Source organism: Epinephelus moara, chromosome 23, assembly GCF_006386435.1.
Source record: "Epinephelus moara isolate mb chromosome 23, YSFRI_EMoa_1.0, whole genome shotgun sequence".
Taxonomy (NCBI): Eukaryota; Metazoa; Chordata; class Actinopteri; order Perciformes; family Serranidae; genus Epinephelus; species Epinephelus moara.
This window is the reverse complement of record NC_065528.1, coordinates 23,251,195-23,277,538: the sequence shown is the minus strand read 5'-3', so window position 1 is coordinate 23,277,538 and position 26,344 is coordinate 23,251,195. Positions and strand designations below refer to the sequence as shown.

Sequence of the window (26,344 nt, the reverse complement as noted above, 5' to 3'; positions counted from 1 at the left end):
GGACTCGTTGCACTCACTGGTTTCCATTCGCCACAGCATGGTCTTCTACCTCCCTTCTCCTCCTCAACAGATGAAGCATTAGCAGAACAAGGTTGTTGTCGTACTGCTGCTTCAAGAATATAAGCAAAACACGCCCGAAAAAGGCACTAAGAACGGCGACATCAAGCATCTTGTTATCCGGAGCGAGGACTACAGTGTTTTCTTCCGGTAAACGTAAACACGTAACATCCGCCCCGCCCCCTATCCAATCAGAAACCTTCCCTGCCCCAAACCTTGCGCAGATCTGAATAAAGGCGGTTAAACTGATCTCCCGTGTAAACCCTCATTCGGAATGAATATTTCCCATGTAAACTACCTGGAAAGACTTTAATTCCGAATGATTTCATTCAGATTTATTTCATTCCGAATGAGAAGCCATCATGTAACCGTAGCCTATGTAATTAGGGCAGGGATACTCAACTGTTCTCCCCATGTCAGCGTGTGTTTTCTCAGGGTACTCGTTCTCCCCATGTCAGCGTGTGTTTTCTCAGGGTACTCCGGCTTCCTCCCACAGTCCAAAGACATGCAGGTTAATTGGTGACTCTAAATTGTCCGTAGGTGTGAATGTGAGTGTGAATGGTTGTCTGTCTCTATGTGTCAGCCCTGTGATAGTCTGGTGACCTGTCCAGGGTGTAGCCCGCCTCTCACCCAATGTCAGACCCCCATGACCCCCAACGTGATAAGCAGTTACAAAAAATGAATGAATGAATGAGCGAGTACCATGATTATGTGAGGTCAGAGCACAGCTATATTCACAGAGCCTTCACTCTCTGCTAAACAGCCACGCCCTGTATTAGAAAAGTACGCAGTTATAACAACAAAAGAGCTAACAGAGCAATGGCCAAGGATTAGGAAGATTAACAAATAGTTGTGGATAGATAGTTGTATCAAAAGTTCCTGAAAATATCAGGAGAATTTATCTGATGTAATATTCACAGGAAATAATCTGCTCAAACTCGTCCAAGTTGGTCATGTGTATGTATGAATAAGAAGAATTAATGATACTAAAACAAACCCATCCTGCAAAGCCCACAGATCACACACTCTTATTTATTTTAATTTCCCCCTTCCTGTCTTTTTGCCTTCTCCTTGTCTTCATCATTTTTAATTTAATTGTTTGTTTTTTTCTTTTCAAATGATGTCTTTTTTCTTTCTTCACATGCTGTCTCCTCTGACTTATCATTTTCCTTTCATGTTTTGGACATCAGAACCATCTGTTCATCTGTAAATATGTCCATATTGTTCACATGTGTATGCACTAACTGGTCAATAAAGGGGGACAAAAGGACAAGGCCTGACATCAGAACTAAATCCAAATTTAATAATTTAAAAAAAAGAGTCTATGTATTTAATTATGACCATCTGACAAACACAAAATGCAAAATAGTTTATTTGATTTGTCCACATCTTTGTTTTACATCATCAAAAAAACTAATGAGCAGCCTTTAAAGTCGTTCATTTTCCATAACCGCTTATCCTGTTAGAGGTCATGGAGGCCTGGAGCCTATCCCAGCTGACACTGTGCGAGAGGCATGTCTTTGGACTGTGGGAGGAAGCCGGAGTACGTGGAGAAAACCCACGCTGACACAGGGAGAGCATGCAAACTCCACACAGAAAGGATCCCCCACCCCGCGGTTCAAACTAGGAACTCTTGCTGTGAGGCAACACTGCCAACCACTGCACCACTGCATCTCAAAGTTTGTTTCAGTCCGTTTGAAGTCATAGGTAGGCAAGGTTTGGCTGCAGTGGCTCAGTCCATAGGGATTTGGGTTGGGAACCATCGGGTCACTAGTTCAAGTCACCGTCTGCACCAAGTTGCTGGACTGGTAGCTGGAGAGGTGCCAATTTGCTTCCTAGGTGCCCTCGAACAAGGCACTTAACACCCAGCTGCTCTGTTCATGGTTGTCTCCAACTCTCAACATCCTCTCCACGTTGAGTTTCAGATGCTTCCATCAGGGCGGAGGTTTTGCCACCTTAAATGCAGCACTAAGTGTTACAGATCGTCCTTTGTCCCGTCTGCTATCACTTATCTGCTTGTCTGCTTATCTTAACCAGCAGTGACCACTAATGTCCATGATTTACCCCTGACAGTGTGTGAGACTGTTTTGTTGTACTCATGACTACTGTCTGTATCTCAAATTGCCCCTTGGGGACATTAAAGTTTTACCTTACCTTACCATGGGCAGGCCCCTTGCTCTGACATCTGTCCATTTAACGCATGGGCAGGTTCTGTTTGTTCATGTGTGTGTATTTCAGGCCTGTGTGTATATGACAACAGAGTGAGAAAAAATATTGAACTTGAACTTGATAAAGTATATCTTCTTCTTCCTCTTCTTAATTACACAATGCCCATTTTCATTAGGTAGGTTGTCCTTGTATAGTGCCACTAGCAACTTTCAGAAGAGGAAGAGGAAACGTCTGCAGGATTATGCTAGTTGACAGTGGTCAGCTGTAAGAAATAATGGTCCCTGGATTCCTTTACCGTAAAACTGTATGAAATTAGCAGTTCTTTTAGCAGTGCGTAATGAACCTGCAGTTCCTCCTCCGTTCCACTTTTCTACAGGCTCTTTTAAGGCCAGTAGAGCAACCATGTCCAGGGTAGATGAACATAACTGATTAAAGACCAGATCAAAATGTATCGTACTTTATCGACAACATTGGTTAAGAATTCAGAAAACTCAATTAAGAATACAGGGTTGAAAATCTGAGGTAGATAAATGACAATGCAGAGAAAGTTTGATAATGGGTGTTATAATGAACTTATATCTTTGTCTCAGGGTATTACTATGAGATCCCATCTATAGGTGCTATCAGGATCAACACTCAGGTAAACTCACATTGCAACACCACCATGAATACACTGTGTATCTGTAAATGGCTGCTACTGTACTTCTGTGTCACTCCAGCTCTCTCCTTGGCTGACTGAACCAGTTGTGTGTTGTGCCCTCTTGTGGTGGAATGACTGAATCACATGCTGAGTCTGTCTGTCGTCCGTCTTTGCAGGAGTACCTGGATGTTCTGGGCAGGCCTATGGTGAAGGCTGACAGAAGGGCCAAGCAGGTTCAGTGGACCAACGTCTACCTGGACGCACTGGTATGTCACATGTTTGGACAGACAGAGTTTATGTAAAGACAGGACGCACTTTGAGGCAAGTGTGGGGGAAACAAACTGGCATTTGTTGCCAAATGAGAAGCTCTGCAAGAATGAGAAGAAATCTGTTTAGTGTCAGATGAAGAATTCCAGATAAGTGTTGTTTAATTGTGCTAAACATTCGCTGTTTGTCATCCCGGTAAACTCGACTTCAACCCTGTTCCAGCAGTGTTTGTGAAAGGACACATGAACGTTATTTCAAAAACGCTCCATCAATCAGGTTTTTTGGGGGCTGTCAAGATTAACATTTAGGCGACAGTGTAGATAAGAAACCAGTCTGGTAAACTGAGCCAAATGGTTTGGACATTGTCATCCGTTTACTGATAAAACGCTGACAACGTTTGTGACTGCGTTGACCTCGTCACCGGCAGAAACGTCTCTGCCTTCTGTTACGGTAAACATCTTGTTTTTAAAGGAATACTTCAACCCCCTGATGACCATTTTAATATCTGTGTCTCACCCTGTGTTGGATTGAATTTGTGAGAAATGTTTTCTCACATGCTTCCATGGTGAACGAAAAATCCAAAAAGAGAGAAGAATTGAAGTTATAGGGGACCATGTTTAAACAGCAGCAAAACTATATCAAAACGTCGTTCAGTATAATCCAAGGCTTATTTATCCAGTTGTATGCCTTTGTGGTGAGGAACTGAACGGAAAGTGAAACTTGTCTTTGCTCTCGTCAAAGCCAAACCCCATTGTCATTTTTACATCACTTAACACTGGGGTCGCTGGTCAGCTGCTGCCTCAATTGCCATTTTGTTTGTTATTGTGTGACTTTGGTGAATCAGAAGTAATCCTTTAAAACACCAAAGTCACGTCTCTATCAGATACAGATATCTGTATATGTATGCTCTATCGTCATCTGATGATAGCAGATAGGTTCCGTGATGGTAGTTGTGGTAGTTCCTTTTTTTATATAGGTAATACTGTGACTCTTTACACAAGACAGCTGTCAGTTTGTTAAAGCACTTTTACTAAAATGTTTATTGCATGTAATATATCATTTCAGTTTACCTCATAGAAATAAAATGATTGGAAGAAAAATCTGAGGCTTAAATTGTAAAAATGATGATGTGATTTGTCGCATTCATGGAACATAATTCCCATAATATTGGAGACTATTTGTTATTAATTATAATGGGCAAGTCTGTGGTGCAGCTGCAGAATGAAATTGAGTTTTTGAGTTGGCTGCATATATTCCTGATGTGTTTTCACAGAATTTCAGTGGCTGTTTTCAATTTTACATTTAAGTTGCTGAAATAAAACCACTGAATACTGTTGGGCCAAAGATTCAATAGAAGTCTTAGATTAAATGCCTTTTCAAGTTCAAATCACCAAACACATTATTACTGGATCAGCTTGTAAGCGTACAATCATGTCTCTGTCTTTGATATAAATATATATATTTTAAATCTTCAACTGTATTTTTCATCTTGCCCTGTCAGATTAAAGCCGAAGGCTACAAATATATTTAAATCTATCGAATGATGAATTAATGGATTACACGGAATAAAACTCTGACTTAGACTCTTTTTTGTTTTTGTTTTTTTTAGATAAATCCGCACATTCATGCAGTAATATCTCTTCATCCACTGAATTAAAATGGAGGTCCTGCTTTTTATTTACCTGTTGCCATGGTGAATCGCAGTATCATAGCTCCATTGATTGAGCTGACTCTGATCAGAGTTTCCATCTCAGGGTTAGTCAGCTCAGAGTTCAGGGTTAGACTCAGAGTTTGTTAATCCTGCTTTCTGAAACAGACCCCAGTAGCTCCTGTGTTCAGCGAGGTAGAATTACTGTTTTTGTCAATGGAGTCTGGCTTTAAAGAGAGAATATATAGGTTTCACTTTTAATTCAGTTCCTTGTTAGAAAGGGCTGTATGTTTGGGAAGTACTGAGCATATGACCAGATAAATGAGACTTGGATTATCCTGCACAAGTTGTGTGAAACAGATGTTTTGCTGTCATTAAATGTGGACACCTATGACTTAAATTCATTAAGAATTTTCTCTGTTTTTGGAGTCAGAGGAGTAATACAGAAATAGAAAACACATCATGAAGAATTCTGTGAATTTCTGCCATAAACGTGACTGATTTGCTCACATAGCTAATGTCTATTCAACATGCTGTGTGTTTCCTCCTCCAGGAGCTTGGCCTGGTGATCACTGGCACCCTGCCTGTCTTCAACAAGACAAACACAGGCTCAAAGGTAACACATAAGACATGTCGTTCATTTCATGCACATTCAAATTTCCTAATTCATTTTATTGACACAGTTCTTGTAATTACAAGCTTTTTAATATTAAACATGTGTATTTCTGTTCCTTGATTCACTCATTTGACTTGCTGACTAAATTTACTGTACGTCTGACACTTTGACCCCACGGGAGAGTTTCAAGTCTGTGGTTTCGTGACCCACCGTAATGTTTACCAGACTTAAAAAAAAAAACCCCAGCAAACACACAACATGAACACTCTCAATTATCGTCTCACCCTTTACTTTCATCCTCCTCTTTCTTGTGGCTCTTCCTTATATCCTTTGTTGATGCTGAGGTCCCTCGGAGCTCTCCCACGTGCCTCCACAGGAAGACATGTCATAAAGCAAAAATCAGAAAGGGATCAAACCTGCAGATCAGAGAGAAAGACAAATGATCCGGTAGCTAAGTGCTTCAAGATGAGTTTACATGTCTACCTCGAAGGACTTGGGGGTCACCTCCGCTACGGCTGAAAAGGAAGGCTGGAAATGCCTTGTCAGTGACTCATGGCGGCATGTGACGCTTTTGGGAATGAGACTGTCCAGATTTCTATTGCACCCCATTTCCTTAGAATCGCTCAGAGTGCACAGCGGGACTTGACTCATCCAGAAAGAACAACAGGACTCATAAGCTGGTCTTTCTACCAATGACCTCCTCTTTTGTTTTTTTTCCTCCCCTGTGGTTTTCTCACAGAAATCTCAAAACCCGCTCATCTTGGGGGTCATGGCGATTGATGTCTCCCTGGATGATATCAAGAGACTGACGCCTCGCTTTACTGTAAGAGTGCACACTACATAAACACATAGAAACCAGCCTTTATATACAAGAGATGTCATATTTAGTACCAGGGTTCTATCTCCCTTTCTTTTTCATTTTCCCTGTAGTTTGGACCAAATGGCTACTACTTTGCCATTGACCCCAACGGATATGTGCTGCTCCACCCTAATCTCCAGCCACTGGTAGGTCAAATCAGTCAACTATAATTCAGAGCAACCAGAAGTTTGCTTACAGGGACATTTCTCATCAGAGGGACAGATAGATTTTTTTGAAGTGAGGTTGTAAGAGGTGCTTATCCATAGTTAGTCACCATGCCCCCAGTTTGGGCCTTGTTTACACAAATACCGATACAAATAAAAACGGATTTTATTCATCCCGTCTAAAAAAAAAACATCTGGGTTTATACGATCAGTTGTGAAAATGATATCCCGGCAGCTTTTTGCTGCAATTAGCACGCCAGGCCAGTAGGTGGCACTACGCCATATGTCCAACACCAAAGAAAAAATTCTGCGCATGCACAGTGATTTGTTTTCCTCTTGGCACTAGTGATAAAAATGATCCAAAACCGTCGTTTCTAGCGGACCTTAAACCGCGGACGCTGTGAACCAAGTAATATTGGGCACAGCAGATGTCTTTGTGTGCAGATGTAGCGGTGATGTTGATGCAGCAGTGCTAAGTTCATTTCTAAGCTCGTAAGTAGTCCCAGAAGTGCTAACAAAACGTAAACAACCCGGCATATATCCGCCGTTGTTGTTGTGGTTCCTGGGCGCCTAATGGGCATGTGCGAACTGGGTTGCAACATCATCGTTTTCCAAAATCTCTGTCCATCCTGTTGGTGCCGTAGCATTGTTCCGACCTCTCATTAGTCCGACGTCCTGTTGTTCCGATATGTGATTATACTAGGCTATACTGTATTTGTGTACCATAGAGGATCAGCAACGCAACAAAAGTAGGCTAGTGGTCGAGATACAAGTGCCATAGAGAGAAGAGAGTGAAACACCATAACCTTCTGTTATTAACTCTGGGGTCCAGGTTGTGTGGGGAGCTCTCTGCGGTGCTGAACGGCTCCCGGCGGGCGTATTTCTNATGGTCGGAACAATGGGATGTCGGACCAATGGGCTGTCGGACCAATGGGCAGACCCATCCTGTTTACATGTCTCCATAGAAACAAATATTTTTAAAAACTTTCACTATGGAAGCCGTTTTTGAAAATCTCCATTTGCGTCGAGAAAAACGCCGGTTACGTGTAAATGATAGATGCAAACGCAAAGATAAATACCCGTTTTCAGAAATATGCGGAACCGTATAAACAGGCCCTTGGAGAAGCAGGCAGGAGTACTGCCACGAAAAAAAAGCAATGCACTGCTGTGGAAGGGGGCAGCAGTCACCCAAAAAAGGCCCACCTAAAAACATTGCTATCAGTTTAAGTGTAAGCTATATTTAAAATATTTTCACTGCTTCTCCTTGTCATCAGATATCTTTTTCTGATGGGTAACTGAAGCCGTTATGTTGCTCTTTTCAAAGCGAACAAACTCCATTGAGGTACAAATTTTCACATTTACATTAAGCATCATACACCTGACTTGACGTCGCCGGCGTTGCCATCGAAAAACTATGTGTTCTCCTCCATTTAGCAACACCTGCCCCTCAATGAATGGTTCCTACCTTTATTGACAGACACCCATGATGATACAGTGACCCCTACAGGACAAATTAGCAACCTACACACATTTAACACCATGTTTGGCTCCTACACTAACAACTATTTTTATTATCGATTAATCTGGCCAATATTTCTATGATTAATGGATTATTGTGTAGTCTGAAATGTTAATAAAAGTGTGAAAAATGCTTAACACAATTTGCCAGAACCCAAAATGACGTCTTCAGGTTGCTTCTTTTGTCCAGCCAACAGTCCAAAACCCAAAAACTCTCCATTTACTATTATAAATGACAAAGAAAAGCAGCAAATTCTCACATCTAAGAAGCTAGAACCGGACATTTTTGCTTGAAAAATGACTAAAGAAAGATTTTTCAGTTATCGAAATTGTTGGCGCTTCACTTTCTTTCAAGCACTTAGCGATTAATTGACGAATCATTGCAGCTCTAGATTCGTAGGGTAAAATTACTGTTCTTGCCATTGGAGTCTGGCTTTGAAGAGAACTTAGACTTTTACTGTTAGGTCACTTCTCATTGGAAAGGGCTCTCTGACAGCAAGGTAAAGCAGTGAAAATATTCTTAATGTCGAGTATACTTCAACTGATACTGATTTTTTTTTGAAGCAGGGTTTTTTAGGTGGCTTAAATCCATTTAATTGCTGCCACCATCCGCAGCAGTACTTTGCTTATAGCTCCCGTGGTAGTACTCTTGCCTGCTTCTCCAAACTAGGGTGCCGACTCCCATCTACTGTGGGTAATACACTGACTGTGAATAAGTACATCATACAACCGCATTTCAAAGAATCCAATCTCTCCCTTTAGTATCGGTCAAACTAGCAAGTTAAACATTACATTCCTGACCGTCAACAGCCTTTTAGACTAAGGAGCTAAAAACTGAGTTTGAGCAACCCACTGTTACATGTTACAAAATGCACCTTTGCAGAAATATTTTCCTGTCCTGATTAGCAAATGTGATTTTATCCTTAAACTGACAAAGCACTGCATCTCTGCTGCTGATACAATGTTACCCCGACTGATTACACTCTGACATTGTTTGTATCTCTTGGCTGACATTTCATTTCTTTCCCAAAATGTCCCAATCATATGGGTCCAGAATGATGTTTGTTGAAACACAGCAAGATGTTTCCCATTGACCTTTGAGATATACGCTCTTCTTGTAAATAACGCATGCACACATTGGTCACAGATGACTACAACATTCGAAAGTCAGTGTCAACAGACGAATTGGTCTATGATTTGTTCCCTTTTCAAGGCTACAAAAAAATCAGAATCTGTTTTGGATACAGAAGATCAATAACTGATGTTTACTGCTTAATTTGTCCTCCTTTGTACTCAAAGCCCACAGATTATAAATTATAATATGTACCACAGACTAATTGCTTGCATTTCTATCAGACTGCCAAGTTCCATGAACCTGTAACGCTGGACTTCCTGGATGCAGAGCTGGAGAACGAGATCAAAGTGGAGGTTTGGAAAATTGATTACTCCAACTCTTCTGATTCCATTAGCTCATATCAGAGACAATAGCACTGAATTTTGTTGAAGGAGCAGTGTGTAGGATTTATGGGGGTTTCTACAGTAGCCCAGAACAGACGAACCAAAGAGCGTCTCTAGAGAGGACCTTTTGCTTTTCCACCACACAACATGATTTCACCAAGTAGGACATTCTCCTGGATCAACATCCCATTGTGTTCCCGGACCTACATTGCAATCAACCAATTACAGCCCTTTGACATCATCAGTGTGCTACTTCTGTGCTTCTTTCAAAATTCCTTTGTGCTTCTTCAGAGCTAAGATAGTTTTACACACAAAACCCTTTTAACCTACTGCAGTGTTAGCAAGTTAGCATCCTAACCAGGCTATGCTAATGAGTAAACTTGCCAGTATACAAGAATATTAGCGAGCTAGCTCACTAAGTAGGTAGGCTATGCAAACAAGTAAGCTGTTCACAAACAAAGAGTAAAGATAAAAACATTTTTCAGTTGCACACATTTTCCCTCCTTTTTTCCATTTTGACCCTGGATAGATTTGGTCAGAACCATCATCATCATCATCAAGCTGATTCTGGATCATTTGTGTAAGTCGATGTTAGCATAGTAGTGATGGTCCAGGTTCATCATCAATGATTCTATTTAGGATCAACGTGGCAAGATCAATATAAACAAATTATCCAGGGTTAACATGGCAATGATGGTGCTGGATCAACATGAGCACTGGAATTTTGCAAAAAAACATAGTTTTGAATAGGGAAAATGGAGGGAAGATGTGTCCTTTGTAGGTCTTTGCAACTGACAAATGATCCTATCCTTACTCTTAATGTTAATGAACAATATTGTAGCCTATTGGCAAACTTACTTGTTAGCATAGTATACCTAGTTAGCAAGCCAACTCACTAATATTCTAGCCTATTAACAAGCCTAGGCCCTGATCACAAAAAAAAGGTTTTAGCAGCTGGAGGGGCCTTTTTGTATTTGATTTTAATGAGAATAAAGCTTTTTGGGCGCGGTTCTTGCATTGCAACGCGCCTCGCGTTTCTGCACTCTAGGCACCTGGCGTTTTTGCCGGAGCACTCTGAACTCCTCAAATTGAAAAACCTTCAACTCAGAGTGGAAAATCATCCATTTTTTCGTCATATTTTTTCCCATTGTTGAATGGGGTGATTTGAGAGGCGGGCCTTCTGTGGTTGTCACGACAACAAGTTTAAGGTTGGTAAACAATGGAGGAGAAACTGGTGGTAGCAGTTGCTGGATACCCAGAGTTATACAGCCCGACAATAGACAGCAGGTTTTCAGACTGCCCGCGAGTCCTCCTAAAATATGCCTGGAAACGTCCATCATGGAGGAGAAGCTCCTGGACCAACTGGTGGTATTTCCCATGATCCACCCTCTTTTTTAGGGTCTCATGTACCCACACAGATCTCTGTTTATCTGTGCCCAACAAACTATTTACTGACAGCCTCTCACCCTCAACCAGAGCTACAGCAAGTAGCCTCTGCCTGAACATTTTAGGAACTAGATACTAATTACTGGGGGGAAAAACGGTAGATTGATTACATGGAAAGGTTAGGACATGTTGGTGTGGTTGCCTGGTAACAATAAAAAGGCGCAGCTTCTTTTTTTTTTTTTTTTTTTTACTAGTGGCATTCAATAAAAAAAAAAAATAAAAAAAAGGGTGATGCGATGCGCCTCGCGTTTTGCAACCTGCAAAAACCTGCTTTCTGTGAGATCGGGGCCTTACTTGTTAGCATAGCCTACCCAGTTCGCAAGCTAACTCGCTCATATTCTGGTCTATCGGCAAGCTTCCTTGTTAGCATAACCAACCTAGTTAGCAAGCTTACTAGCTAACCCTGCAGTAGCTTACAAGGTGTTTGCTCAGTGTAACTAAGGATTTTGTTTAAATGTTCTAACTTCGATTTGGAAAACTAGCTTAGCTCTGAAGAAGCGCAAAGAAATTTTGAAAGAAGCATAGGAGCAGCACACTAATGGTGTCAGAGGGCTGTGATTGGTTGATTGCAGTGTTGGTCCAGAAATGGGATGTGGGATTTTAGCATGTCCTACTTGGCTTCGTTGTGCGAAGGCCACCTTAGATTCCATACATGCTTGGAAAGGGACGGGTTAACAGATGGTTATTCAGCTGGTTGCAATCTGCAACCTCACCACTAGATGCCACTAAATCCGACACACTGTTCCTTTAATAGAGTTTGATTGATTTTTCTTTTGCCTTTTTAAATGGGTTAATTAATTTATGTCTGATTGTTTGGTCAACAGATGAGGAAAAAAATGATTGATGGTGAAACAGGAAATTACACAATATCTACACTGGTGAAATCCCAAGATGAGGTAATATTATATTGAAAGGATGTTGGATTACATGACAGTTATAAACACATTTGCTCAGAAAATGTATCGTGTACTGACCAAACTGTTGCCCTCAAAGCGCTACATTGACTTGGGTCAGAGGATGTACACGTTTGCACCAGTGAAGGGGACAGATTACAGGTAAATATTACACATTATTATTATTGAAGTGATGAATGAATTGCATGTGTAAAGTACTTGAAACCAAACTTCAGGCCAGAAATAGAGGAACTCCAGACGCTTTGCACTGACAGAGTTTGCAAAATATTCATCATAATTGCATAAAACCATTTAGTTCTTTGGGACTGGAGCTGGACTGTGGTCTTCAGTTCAAGACAAAGTCCAGGCACACATTAGTGTGATATAGGTGAAGCCGTGAGGGGCCATGTTGACCACTTATGTGTACAATTTGAACAGTTCCTCCAGCTGAAAGATTCATAGCAGGACTTACTTTGCTATGATGCTTTTCCCTCAGAAATAGAGTGCAATGTTTCAATTGAGTGTTTTTGGTTGACTGAGCAAGACTCTGCTCTGCTTGCTTAATTCAACAAGGCAGTGAAACAAAATTACGGATGTTCCATATTTATTGCAACAACAACAACAACAACAACAAAAACCCTGATAAAGTCACAAAATACTTGCAGAATAGAAGCCTAAGGGAACTGTTTACCCCAACATGCATTTTTCTTCTAACCAGCAGTGCTGTTTTTCAGTCTAGATTATTTTGGTGTGACTTGCAGAGTGTTGGCGATGTTTGCCTTCTCTCCAATATAGTTGAACTAGATGTCACTCTGCTTGTTGTGCTTAAAGCTGGAAAAAATTGATGTCCCTTTACAGAAATCATGACCCCGCTATTCAAGATAATCCACAAACAGTTTTTGTGAGCATACTTTTCCTTTTAATAGTCGACCAAACGTTCGTCAACCAGAAAGGTCATTAGTCAGCAAGATTTCATCAGTCGCTTAGTCGTAGAAAAAACAAAGCAATATCAAAACCTATATGACTGGACCATGTGGGAATTTAATTTGAAAGGACAGACAGGAAGAGGCCACGCTCAGCAGTCAGACAGGAGTCACGTTATGTCGGGCAGGAAATTCAAAGTGTGGGATCATTTTGAGAAGGTGAAGGACGAACCCAAGGTGATATGTAAACTCATCTTCATTGGTCGACTACAAACATGACGTATCATCTGAAACATGGAAGTAGCTACATGCCCATTAGCCCACAGCGTCATTAACAGGCGGCTCGCTCAGTGTGACGTGCACTTGTAGATAAAATATAGGCCTATATTATTGAAGGTTCATTTGTACGGTTTTGTATTTCTCTGTAATGTAGCACAGTGTTAACAATGTTACTGATACTATTCTTTCTCACACCTTCAACTCAAACCATTGTGTTGCCCCGCCCAAAATATATAATTCAATAATTACATTAATATCGTAAACATGCAGGCGACTAGTTGACCAATGGTCCTAAATGACAACTATTGGTCGACGAGGAAAATTCTTAGTCGAGGGCAACCATACTTCCTTCTGTGCTTTGATTTGGTTCATGGTTGTAATTTGGTAGACGGAAAATAGTTCCGACATGAAACTGCTCACAACAAGGTCTGTGGATTATTTTGAGTAACCGGGTCGTGATTTCTGGAAAGAGACATTGCTGTTGAGTTTTTCAAATGTATTTTTTTGCCGCTTTGAGCACCAGTTGAGTTTTTCAAATGTATTTTTTTGCCGCTTTGAGCACCACAAGCCGAGCGCCATCCAGTTCCATTATATTCTAGAGAAGGCAGACATCTTTATGGTTGATATCTCCAACACTCGGCAACTCACACCAAAACAATCTAGATGGATAAATAGCACTGCAGGTAAGAGGAAAAATATGCCTTTTTGATTTTTGTGTGAACTGTCCCTTTAAATGATGCTATATATGGAAAGAAAGCTTTTACTGCTACGATATGATGCTCTGACATTTCTGTGTGTCCTCTCAGTCTGGCCCTGGTGCTCCCCGACTACAGTATGCATTACATCAAGGCAAAAATCGCCGACACGATCACCCAGGCAAAATGTAAGTGCCGTCTAAATCAGCTCCATCTCTCGTGCCATTCTTGTTTTTTTTCCACTCGGTAACATTTACCTTCCATTTATACCGACAGTCGACAAATGTTACTGGCTGGGAAATGACTGCTAATGTTCTCCGGTGACATTATTGCTCACCATGTAGGGCTGAGAAACACTCCTGCCTCAGCTCATGGTTCCTATCCATCACTTATAATGCCCCATGCACATATACATCCACATACATCCACACCACCCCTGCATGCCCTTGCCTTTTGTGTCGCTATGGCAACACACACCCACAGTTGTGGCGCTGTTCAAAGTGTTTGTTGCCAGACAGTGGGACGAGTGGCTCCAGTGTCCCCTTTCACACACATAGTACTCATCCGTTCATTTACAGTCCCAGTGTGTGTGTGTGTGTGTGTGTGTGTGTGTGTTCATTCATACTGAAGCCTATTTGACACCATATAGTGGATCAGAGGTTCCATATGTGTGGCATTGTTGTCTCATGTCTCTTCTGAGTGCTGTCGGTTCCCACTAGTAAAAGATGTCATTGACTCATAGTGTTACTCAAAGGACAGTTTTATAGTGTGTATGCGAGTGTGTGTGTTGACTGCGAGATGGAGCTGCTCCTGGTTAGAGTCTGTCTGCGTTTGCTGGTCTGTCTGGCTTCACTCAGTAGCCGTAAGTGGGCTTTAAAGAACGGTTTGGTGTCTCTGTCGTGCACAATGAGCCAGCCTTGATAACTATACTTACGCTTTAAATAAAAGTTAACATTATCACCTACTGTTTTCTAGTATTTCATACATCATAAGTCTAATTTCCCACCTTCCCAGTCAGAGATTGGCTACTCTTTATCCCAGAAAGCTGCGAAAATCAACTGGCAGAGATTTAAAGTTCGCTTGACAATGGTAATCCATCACAGCGCACATTTCATCGCCTCTATTTTTTCTAGCCGAGTTTCATTAAATGCAGTTGTGAGCAGGGACCGACCGGTTTGAGAACTCTTCTCGGTGGTGCTTTTTAAGGTTGCTTCAGTGTCTGTATGAAATGAAATGTAGTTGTTGGCTTGGCAGCTGAACGTATGAAAAACATTGTGAAATAAATGAGACCCAAGGACACAAGCGTGGATTTTAAAAAACAAAAGATGATATGAATTCAGTCTTTTTTTTTGTTGCTCTAAACTGGTTGTTGTTTTGCAGCTGACTCTGGATTCTTGACTTATCCCTGAACTCACCAACAGAGAGTAAACAACTTTGACAATATAAACATGACAAAATGCACATTTCTGCAAGTTGATCAGCAGACAGTGGCTGCTTATGAAAATAAGTAAACTTGACTCTGTATAATAGTTATTATAGAACATGGAAACCAGGTGATTGGCTCCTTTTTTATTTTGGAGGCATCGTTATTTTAGAGGATGCAGCACCGACTTGTTTTTAACCCCAAATGTTTTACCTTAGCTGTAGCCATAACAACTACAGTGCCAAACCCCAGCTCTGAAAGTGATTTTTAAAGGACTACCTCACCATCAAAATGATCTTTTATAAATCAATTGGTCACCCTACGTTGAATTAGTGAGGGAAACTGTTTTTCATGCAAGCATCTGGTGAACACAGTGTATTTGTAATGGATTCAGATCATAGGCAATCAAATTAAAATACAGCAAAACTGTATCAAAACATCTGTTTACAAACTCTCACACAACTCATAAAGTGTATAATCCAAGTCTCATTTATCCAGTTATATGTGCAGTATTTCCCAAACAGACAGCACTTTATGACGGGGGACTGAACTAAAGCCCAGTTTCCACCAAGCAGTACGGTTCAGTTCAGTTTGTTACGCTTTTTTTCTGTTTCCACTGTGCTGTTTCTGTTGTGGATGGTACCAATGGAACCGTTCTGTACCGTCCCCATTTTTGGTCCCCCCTCTGTTGGGGTACCTAGCACACAGATCTGGTACTAAAAGGTGGAGCTGTGAACACTGCAGCCTGTTGATTGGTCAATAGAGGACGGTCACTCTGCTCAGGGCTGAGTTGTGGCTGGTTTTGAGGCTCATGTAACCACTGTTCATACTGTGGAGAGTTTTACACATATTATAAACTGTATCTATAAAATGAAAGGATGTTTTGAAGCTTAATTTAAGGTGACCGTTAACTCACTTACTCAATGCATGAGTTAATGACGTGAAACACACCTTTAATTTCACTGTGACAACTCTGACCATCACTTAAGTTTTTATATGACATACACTTTTAGTAATGAGTGAATCTTCAAGCATTTATAAATATTAATTTTGACAGGATTACATGAACTGCATATATTCTCATCCTCACATGGAGAAAAAAAAGCATTGTGGAGCGTAGTTCCTGAGGGCTCTGGCAACACTAAACCTCTGAGCTTGCCTGAGAAGGACTAAATGCACAAACCTGCTATTTTTAAATATCCCATGGAGAGAGACTCTCACTGCAGCCTGTTGTATTCTGTTCTGAAAATGTCGGCGCGCAGCCTCGTTCTGTGGACGATAAACAAGGTGCAGACTGATAAAGGAGGAAACACAGGGAGTGCTGGACGGAGCTGTGAGTGACAACAACCCCGCCCACATTTAAGAGTACTGTTTACGGTGGAAACACTAGGGTCTAGGTACCATGTCTGAAGGGTTACTGTTGGTTCCAAAGGTACCATACCGAAAGTGTTTGGTGGAAACGGGAACTGCCCATTGGTCCGACAGCCCATTGTTCCGACCATATTAAGCCCATTGTTCCGACCATATTAAACTCATTGTTCCGACCATATTAAACTCATTGTTCTGAAATCATCATGATGCCCTGTGGTTAAGGTCTGGTTAGGTTTAGGCACAAAAACCACTTGGTTAGGGTCAGGAAAAGATCATGGTGTGGGTTAAAATGAAAAAGAAAGTGACAAACACATAAGCCGTGAGCCTGCTCCGCCTCAAGCCTTTCCCAGCTGACCCAGAGCCGGTCGCGGCGCACCATCAAGGCAGAAATACGCGGACCTTCAGACGTCCTAATGGGCTGTCGGACCAATGACATGGACCCGGTGGAAACTGGGCTTGAAAGTGAAACATACTAATGTTAATGAGATAAAATAAATGTTTTCGGCAATGGAGTCTGGCTTTGAAGGCAGCATTGATAAGTTTCACTGTCTGTTCGGTTTTCCAATGGCAACGGCCTTCTGTTTGCGAAGCACTGAGCATACGACTGGATAAACGAAACTTGGATTATACCGCACAAGTTGAACAAGGCTCCCTATGACGTCAGTTAATCACAATTTTGTCCATCTTTGGATTCGTCAAAAGACAACCTTTTCCTCAGGAATTAAATGTAACACAGGGTGAGTAATTGATATACAAACGGTCATTTGGTAGGAGAAGTGTTTCTTTAATCTACACATGACTGTAACTTTGACCCAAAACCAACGTGAACAATACATTTAAATGGATAAGCTAGTAAAGACAGTTTTTGTCCCCAAGTAGGAGGGAAGTCCTCCTATTGTGGGTGCATGAACAGATTTCTGTCCCCACATCATTACCACACACAACCACACACACACACACAACACATCTTACCCACTGGTAACTTACTGAAACTGTTTCGTACTTTTGTATACAATATTCTTATTCAATGTCCATTTGAATAAAATATTGTGTGTAACCCTGTTGGCTTCCTTCCTTTCCTGCTCTCTTTTCCATCTCCCTCTTTTCCTCTCCTCATCTTTTTTACCCTCCCTCCTCCTCCTTTTCTCCTGCCCTCCTCAACTCCTGACCATTCCTGGTGTGTTGGACCCCCCTGCAGCGTTTTTGGGCAAGTATTCTCCTCCTGTGCTTTAACCCTTGTCTCCTTGCTCTCACACTGCCAGCAGACTTTGGATGTAACTTCACTTGTGACTTTCTAATTGGTTCATCATTTGTGGTGTTGCAGACTCACGAACACAGAAGCATTTTGTTTTCTGTTTTCCTTCATTTAGTGGCTTCTGATTAATAATGACAATTCTGTAACACTGAATCAAGCTGGCGTGTGCTCTCAGAAACGGCGCTTCGCATGCAATGCGCGCCCACACAGCGCGCCGCAGATGGTGTGTGTCTGTCCGTGTGCGCATGTATGTATTTAACCCCCACCTGTTACAATGGCCCTCAGATGTGGTTTTGGCACTAACCCGCTGTAGCAGGAAGAACAGAGGACAGGATGCTTGCATTATTTAAAGGTGAAGCCATAAAGGAGAAAGCTGTGAGTCTGCACCCAAAACATGAGTCGGCGCTTTTGTTTTCTGTAGTTTTCTCTTTTTGACTCACTTTTGGTTTACAACCTTGTTAAATAACTCTTAATGAAAGACAGGATGCCTCTTAACACACTGCGTCTCATCTCTGCTGTTTGTACTTCTGTGTGCTTGGTCATCACTTTTGTCTTGTCTGTGGTCATGGATTAAAAAATCTCTACAGAACTTGTTTAAGCTCTGGTTTTACAGAAACTGAAGCCACATTTCTGTCTGTTTTATACTTTATCTCATGGTGAATATAAATGTCTATTTAAAGGGGTAGTTCAGTTATTTGAAGTGGGGTTGTATGGGGTACTTATCCACATCAGTCAGCATGCCCCCAGTTTGGAGAAGCAGGCTTGAGTTTGACACAAAAGCTATGCAATGTACTGCTGTGGATGGGGGTCAGCAACAAAACGTATTTCAGTCAGGACCACTTTAGTGAAAGAAAACTTTAATTTTCATTTTCAGTGTTATATTTGTCAGAGTGGATCTGTTCTGGGGCCTCTCTGCATTTCCTCAGGCTTATGCAGAAAGCCTCCTTCACGCGCCTACGTAGAAAGTTTTAAGACAGAGTGAGCACACCTCTCTGTCCTCCCACGCGCAAAGGAGGAAAGCCTGAGGCAGAAAGAGCAAACCTCCCTGCCCTTCCATGCGCCTCCTTCCATCAATCAGCTGCCCCAACAGTTGATTGGTCTGTTTGAGATCAGCCACCTACAAAAAGCTCGCTGAACACAGGAGCTGCTGGTCCACTGCTGCCTTGGCCAAATCACTGTTTTCCTCTGAAGAACCTGGCTTTGAAGAAATGTTCCCATTTAAAATCACTAACCCCTTTTACACTGCCTGTCTAAGGTAGGAATATTGCACCATTTTGTCGCCTCGCCATTCTGTATATAAGGTACAGTAGTGGAACGAGAGCACAGAGTTGTCTCGCCTCTGAGCTGGGAACGGAGGTAGTAACAGCGCCGAATGGATGTCTGTATAAATGGGAAAGCCAGTAGGATGGGATCATGGGCTGCATGGGTGTGACGACATGTTATACATGCAACCCACTGCAGGAGACTTACAAAGTAGCTATTAGCAGTCAGCAGCTAACTCAAAGAAGAAGAACAGCGGCCGAAAATATCCGCAAATCGGGAAACGATTGAGGTCAGAGAGCTCAGAGGACAAGATTAGGCGCTGTGTAGTAGAGGCGTAAATTATTGTGATTGCCATGTTATGCCATTGTAATTTTTTATAAAGTACTGCTGACACGTGTGTTACATGTCACACGAGAGGCCAATGCAGTGGTGTATGTCTCGCCTGTCATGCCTCTTTTGATTCCACAGTACTGGGATCCAGTCTAAAATTACACACGGAAGCAGAATGATGTAGCAGTCATTTGGCATTTGTGTAAAAATGCAAAGGCGGCATGAAGAAGGGACTTCGGAGCAGCCCCTATAGCGTAATCTCACGTAATCTACATGTAAAAAGGGCGAGTGTCTGACATTAACGCAAAGCAGTAAAAATGTTCTAAATATAGCATACACTTGAACTGATAAACTTTTAGGTGGCTAAAATACGTTTTGTTGCTGACCTCTTCACAGATTGATTGCTTATCTCCTGTGTCTTACACCAGCCTGCTTCTCCAAACTGTGGCTGTGCTGACTGACATAAGTACCCCATACAACCCCACTTCAAAAATATCCAAACTGTCCCTTTAAAAACTCAAACGAAAACAATTCATGTCCCAATTCCCACATCTATTTGTCATGCATTTATTAAGTCAACGTGGGGTTCTCGTCTTGCATGTCTCTGTGTGTGAGATTGATTCATGCTGAAACTCATTCATAATGCGGATGGGTTGTAGCTGCATGTCTTCGCTATTGCACTGATTCAGTTGTTCACCAATATTTACAGAAGTGACAGGAATGTCATCGTCAGTGTGAAAAGGCGTGCGAGAGTGCAGAAAATATAAGCAGTCGTCACTCCCCAAATCTCCCTGCTATCCATCATTACGAGATACTTTGTTGGATTAGTAAGTGGTGACCGAATATCAAAGAAGAAACACATGGGTGCAATTATTTCCCAATCATGACCACCAAAGCGGACAAGGAGTAGCCCATGTCGTCATGAGAAATTTCGCTGTACAGTATAATCAACTGTCGACACGACATGCTTTGGAGAATGTCAGAGGAACGTTAAGGTTATGAGCTGTGGTTGATATTTCTCCTGTGTGCTGTATTGTAATGCAAATACATCGCAGAAGTGCAGTCCGCAGATTTACTGTATCACCAAAAGAATGCTAATACTAATGCTAAAAACACATCTAAATCCTAACTTTAAAAACGTCTGACCACAGTTTAAGCCTCTCTTTGTGTTGTCCATCAGCACTGTCTCCATTTACATCCAAAGGCCTAAAACCTTTTGTTTGGACTGCAATATTTCTATTCAGGACTCGCTCTGTGAATAAAATATTGTCACCTCTGACCCCTGTGGTTTTACCCTGTCTTCCCCCCCCCCCCTTTCTTTTCCCTCTCGTCTTTACCTCCCCGGGGGACGATTCTCTCGTTCGCTCACTTTCTCTCTGCTGGGATTTTTTTCCACTCCAGGGAAAGATGGCAAGTATTTTTTCCTTTACTTTCATCTCTCTCCTCTTGTTCTTGTCGGTCCTTTGCTTAGCACGTCTGGCCAGGCCCGTTCTGCTTGTTCTTATTTATACCTGATATTCAGCTGTGTGCAAGACTCCGTTCCTTACAGGAGTGGTTCTCAAAGTGGGGTTTGGGGACCCCCAGGTGTCCGTGGTGCTCTGCCGGGTGGTCTGTGAGAAGTTCATCTAAATTATCAAGAAAAACCTTTTTTTTTCTTTTTTGAACAAAAGAATTGATGGTTCAAAGAATAATGAATAAATAATTTTAATAACATATATATATATATTTTTAAATCTATAATAGCTTAGAAATAATGTGCATATATGTTTAATACTAGAGGTGGGTGATATGACCCTAAAATAACATAATAACATCACGATATCTCAGGGTATTTTTGCGGTAACGATGTTCTTGACAAAATGACAAATTAAAATTAAATTTTAATTAAAATTAAAAAAAATAATAATAATTTTTAATTTATGAAAATAGAATTGCAGCAAAATAATTTAATTTTAAATCAACTTTAATGTCACAAAAGCTATTTGTTTTATCATCATGTATGCCAAAGAAAAAAATGTAATTCTCATATTTAAGAAACAAAAAAACTGCAAACATTTGGTTTTTTTGCTTAAAAAATAACTAAAGCAATTATTTGATTATCATAATTGTTGCTAATGAATTTTCTGTTCATTGAGTAATCACTAATCATTGCAGCTCTAGACTACAGAAGTGTAAAAAGATAGGCTATATCAAATTGTTCTAAGGGATATACAGTACATGAGGGGGTCCCCGATATGTTCTCCATCTTGTAAGGGGTCCATGGCTAAAAAGAAATTGAGAACTTCTTCTTTATGTGTTTCATTTCTTTGTGCTGTAAAAGTGCCCACAACATTTGCGTTTTTAATTTTCCTATTTTCTCCTTGTGAGTACTAACCCCTCACTTTCCAAAGCTACCATGCATCTTAACTAAATATGCTAGAGTTAGGACCTCAAGCAAAAAGACTGAAATTAGATTGATGTGAAAATGTTGAATATGTGGAGCTACGGCGCTAATGTTTGAGATGGAATCTCATTTCTGTTTTTGGTCCCTGCAGGAGTTCTCTCTTATTGATGCACTGTTAAATATTCAGCAGGTGTTACACACTGCCCTGTGGAGCACCATCTCATCTGCATACAATGATTATTTTAGGATAATGTTAGCCTGGCTGATACTCAACCCGCATGGGAGGAAGATTAATAACACTTTATACCCTTTGACAGTTTCTGAAAGCCTGATGGCGGACAAGTTTGATGAATATGGCTATACGTTTATCGCACCAAGGTAAGACGGATATGATATGTTATATTTTTTTTACTTCTAACTTGACGACAGTTTGGAGGCAGATTTCGACCTTGTGGTTCTCTTGCTTTTTTGCTTACAATTCAAAGATGTTTTGTTTCCCACAGGATGTACTGCAAGGACTTGAAACCACCTGACAAGAACAAGAACAACACAGAGTTCCTCATTGAGTTCAACAATTACATCGACACAAAGACTCCAAACAACCCCATGTGTGAGTATTAAACACACTGACATGTTCCTCGGCTCATTAAATGTGACATTTATTTTGGATCTTTTTACACTCTGCAGCACACTTGGACCTCATTCTCGCTGCAGACTCCTATTTACATGTCAAAGACTTTCTAAGCTCCACAGTATTTGCTCTAGTATGTATATGTGAATGAATCTGAGCCATCTGGCTTGGCATTAAGGTGTGCGTTGAACATTTAATGGAAGAACGCCAACCGAAACTCTATTCCCAGAGGTCTCTCTTTCCAGTGAAATACAGGTCTGGCTGGATGGTTTGGTGTGCATGACCAGGCAAAGCTTTGTGATGTGGAACCCCTGTGTTCGTGTTACCCATTTGATGCTAACTCTAAAAGTCTGACCATCACACGCCTGAGTGCACATGTGTGAGGCACGTCGGCTTAGATGTGACACACGCGCGCTCGCACACACACACAGTGCTCGCCCGGTAATACGCCTTCCACACCCCACCTATAGCCGCTCGACCTCATCCAATTACTGTGTGTTTGTGAGAAAGAGCAGGACACGTCAAGCCAGGAGCACGAGAGGAGCAATAAAACACAAATCAGGGGCCGGTGGACCTTCTCCCAAACATCTGACCAACGCATTAACATCTTTGCCATTTCTTGCATACACTCATTGATATGCATGGCTCACTTTTTTGGCCCGTTGAGTAAACCAAAAGGTCCCCTGATATTCATAAAAGATCTCCTTTAAGTTTGGTGCGACAGTTTAGTTCAAACATCTCAATATGATCAATCCAATAAAACTTTTCACCCAATTGAAATATTACTTTCACCGTTATTAGCTGCTAGTTTAATGGAGTCCACAGGGAGTTCAGAGGCAGAGAGACTCGGGCCCATGTGGACTTTTTGGCGGCTTGAGTATTGTTACACACTTTACTTGGTTAAGCCACTGCAGTGGCGAAGAAGTTGAAGTACATTAGGAATTCCTGGGCTGCCTTCAATAAAGGACCCCTAATGAAAACCACTGCACATGGAGGGAAGGTGGGGTAGGTGGGGGGAATAAAGTGTTACACCAGCTGTTTTCTCTGATGTGTGTGGTGTGTCATAAAGGTTGGAGGAGGTGGTGGGGGTATATCGACGAGCCTCGATGTTAATGGACTGAAGCGGGTCGTCGGAGAGTTCAAAGTGGCGGGCACTGCCAAAGAATGGGCGAGCGGCTTTTATCGCCTGTTATGTTTGTCATGTGGTCTTGTCGGACGTCTCGAAAAGTAATTTGTTACACCTATACCAACCCACCACCTACAACCCTGCAGCAGCAGGCACATTTAACAATAGGGGTTTTTAGGTGGCTTTAAATAGATCTTTCCTTGCTTCAGTTTAACTTTAAGATTGTGTCTGTTTTGTGTCTGAGATACAACCTTTTCTTCACAGACCTACCCTCTTTTCTAAAATAAATTCTCCAAAGGTCCAAATGTGCTTGCATCTGGACCTGTTAGGTGCTTGTAAGTTTAGCAGTATATCAACTGAAGCTTATTACCACATTGCACTCAATTTGCAATTCATGTTGGATGCCTAAAAAGTGATGTAAATGTTTAAGTATTCCCGACTCTTTCCCTATTTTTGTCTTTCTGGTATCATGTATACTCTGTGGATTCTATATTATTTTTCTTTCTCCTTTTATGCCTATGCTCTGGCGACAGCCACGGCCAGAGGCAGTATGTTTTTGGATTGTCTGTCCGTCCAATTCTCATCAGCACAATATCCCAAGACCGCCATGAGGGAATTTCCTCAGATTTGGCACAAGCATTTGCTTTGACACAAGGATGAGCTGATTAGAATTTGGTGGTCAAAGGTCCAGGGGTCTCATTTATAAAACAATGCGTAGGATCCATACTAAAAATGTACGTACAGACATAAGCCAAAACTCGTGTGTGCCAAAAAATGTTCAACAATTTCTGCAGTCATGCTTCGATCTCAACATCTGCATTGCCAATTTTTCATCTCCACAATGTTCGTAAGCATGGGTCAAAGTTTCTCCCATCAAGTCTGTTTTTATAGATCCCAACTTTTGCGTGGGAAGTAGCGTATGCATCCTTCAGGCCTCAATTTGTGTGTACACAGTGTTTATAAATGAGACCTTGTCCATCTTATTCTCTTGAATGTGATATCTGAAAAACATCTTGAAGAAATTTCTTAAATTTTGGCAAAAACGTCCACTTGGATGCAACGATGAACTCATTATAATTTGTTGGTCAAACTTGATATTTCAAGGAGACCTTGAGGATATTTCCTAAAATTTGGCACAAACGTCCATTTGGACTCAGCAATAAACAAAACAGATTTTGGTGGTCAAAGGTCAAGGTCACTGTAACCTTGCATCCATCTCATTCTCTTAAATGTGATATCTCAAGAAGAGCTTGATCTACAGTAGTTTCCTCAATTTTGGCACGAACATCCTATTTGGACTCAAGGATGAACTGATTAGATTTTGGAGGTCAAAGGTCAAGGTCACAACAACCTTGCATTGGTCTCATTTTTGTGAACTCGATATCTCAGAACACCTTGAGGAAGTTTCTTTAGTTTTGGCACAAAAGTCCACTTGGATGCAGCAATGAACTTATTAGAATATGGTGCGGTCAAAGGTCCAGATCACAGTGACTCTTCATTGGTCTCACTCTTGTGAATTTAATATCTCAAGAAGGCCTTTAGGTTATTTCCTAAAATTTGGCACAAATGTCGACTTGGACTCAACAATACACTAAATAGATTTTGGTGGTCAAAGGTCAAGGTCACAGTGACCCTGTGTCTGTCTCATTCTCATGAACTCGATTCCTCAAGAAGGCCTTGAGGGTATTTCCTTAAATTTGGCACAAACATCACCATGGACTCGTGGATGATCAAATTACAATCTGGTGGTCAAAGGTCACTGTAACCTCAAAAAACTTCTTTTTGGCCGTAACACAAGAATTACTTTGCTAATTATGATAAAAATTTCATATAAACGTTTATAGGTAAAAATGATGACATAACAACATTTTGTATCTAAAAGGTCAAAGGTCATCTTCAGTGTGACATCATAATGTTCTGCAAAAAAAAAAAAAATTCTAGCAATTACTAAATGTTACTAAATGCCGTAACTCAGAAACAGAAGGGAAGAAATTTGGTCAGATACTGAATTGGTGACACTGGCTACATATGAGTCTGGAAACACATGGATGTAAGTAGTAAGTCTAAAACACCAGAAACAACATCATCTTTTTCATTTTAAGACTGGATCGTTAAACATTTACTTTCTGGTCAGTCAGCAGACACATAAATAGTGTTCAGAGACATCATGTTTTAACTTAAGGGATGTTCTGCCATTTAGGTAATGTGGAGCTGGTGAACAGACTGCTCTTGGATGCTGGCATCACTTCATCTCTGATCAGGCATTGGAAGGCAACGGAAGCGCAGTAAGTAAAGAACCAATGTGTTGTCACTTTACTTCCAATGCTTTTTCTTGATCCAGCAAAGAAACTCAAAGGTGGCATCAATTATTTGTTCCTTGGCATTTGGTAATGAATGTCCAAGTGGAGATTCAATACAGATGGTTCAAGTATTACAGCATCACTAGTAAATGGCATGCAGGCATGAAGCACATTTCAGATTTTTGTAACTGTTTGTCTTAAGGCGTTATCTTCTCTGCTTGTCAGGCATGGTGTTGTGGCCAGATTTGTTGCCACAGATGGAGGGATCACACGGGTCTACCCAAAAAGGTACTTGTCAAGCTCATGGGGAAGGGGGGCTGATTTAGAAGCATGGACGGGACATTATGTTCAGGGTTATCTGATAAAGAATAATGATGTGGTTTGCAAAAAAAGCTGCAGCTTACCCATGAAGTGCTTAATGTTCTATAAATAACATTTTGAACATTCACCCCTTAATTAATTGCCACTTGTTTGAGTATGAGTCATCGTCTCAGCCGGTTAAGCAAAGAAGGTCAGTCACCACCCAAAGTTTATGAACATAGGTGCAGGTTGAAATGTCGATTAACTCGTTTATTGAAAGCTTCGTCTTCATACTTGCATCCCTCTTCTCAATGCTATTTCAGTACAATG

General features: G+C 41.2%; 1 protein-coding gene across 1 annotated transcript in view; it reads left to right on the top strand.

Moving 5' to 3' along the window:
• LOC126385156 (voltage-dependent calcium channel subunit alpha-2/delta-1-like) overlaps positions 1-26,344 on the top strand; it is a 164,467-nt gene that overhangs the window by 107,940 nt on the left and 30,183 nt on the right. Inside the window, exons 14-28 of the mRNA XM_050036726.1 lie at positions 2,817-2,866; positions 3,043-3,132; positions 5,335-5,397; positions 6,137-6,220; positions 6,328-6,402; positions 9,295-9,366; positions 11,667-11,738; positions 11,836-11,897; positions 13,744-13,820; positions 17,625-17,637; positions 20,824-20,828; positions 21,975-22,035; positions 22,161-22,267; positions 25,615-25,699; positions 25,940-26,002. Coding sequence (XP_049892683.1) covers positions 2,817-2,866; positions 3,043-3,132; positions 5,335-5,397; positions 6,137-6,220; positions 6,328-6,402; positions 9,295-9,366; positions 11,667-11,738; positions 11,836-11,897; positions 13,744-13,820; positions 17,625-17,637; positions 20,824-20,828; positions 21,975-22,035; positions 22,161-22,267; positions 25,615-25,699; positions 25,940-26,002 — 979 coding nt within the window. The remainder of the gene's footprint in view (positions 1-2,816; positions 2,867-3,042; positions 3,133-5,334; positions 5,398-6,136; positions 6,221-6,327; positions 6,403-9,294; positions 9,367-11,666; positions 11,739-11,835; positions 11,898-13,743; positions 13,821-17,624; positions 17,638-20,823; positions 20,829-21,974; positions 22,036-22,160; positions 22,268-25,614; positions 25,700-25,939; positions 26,003-26,344) is intronic.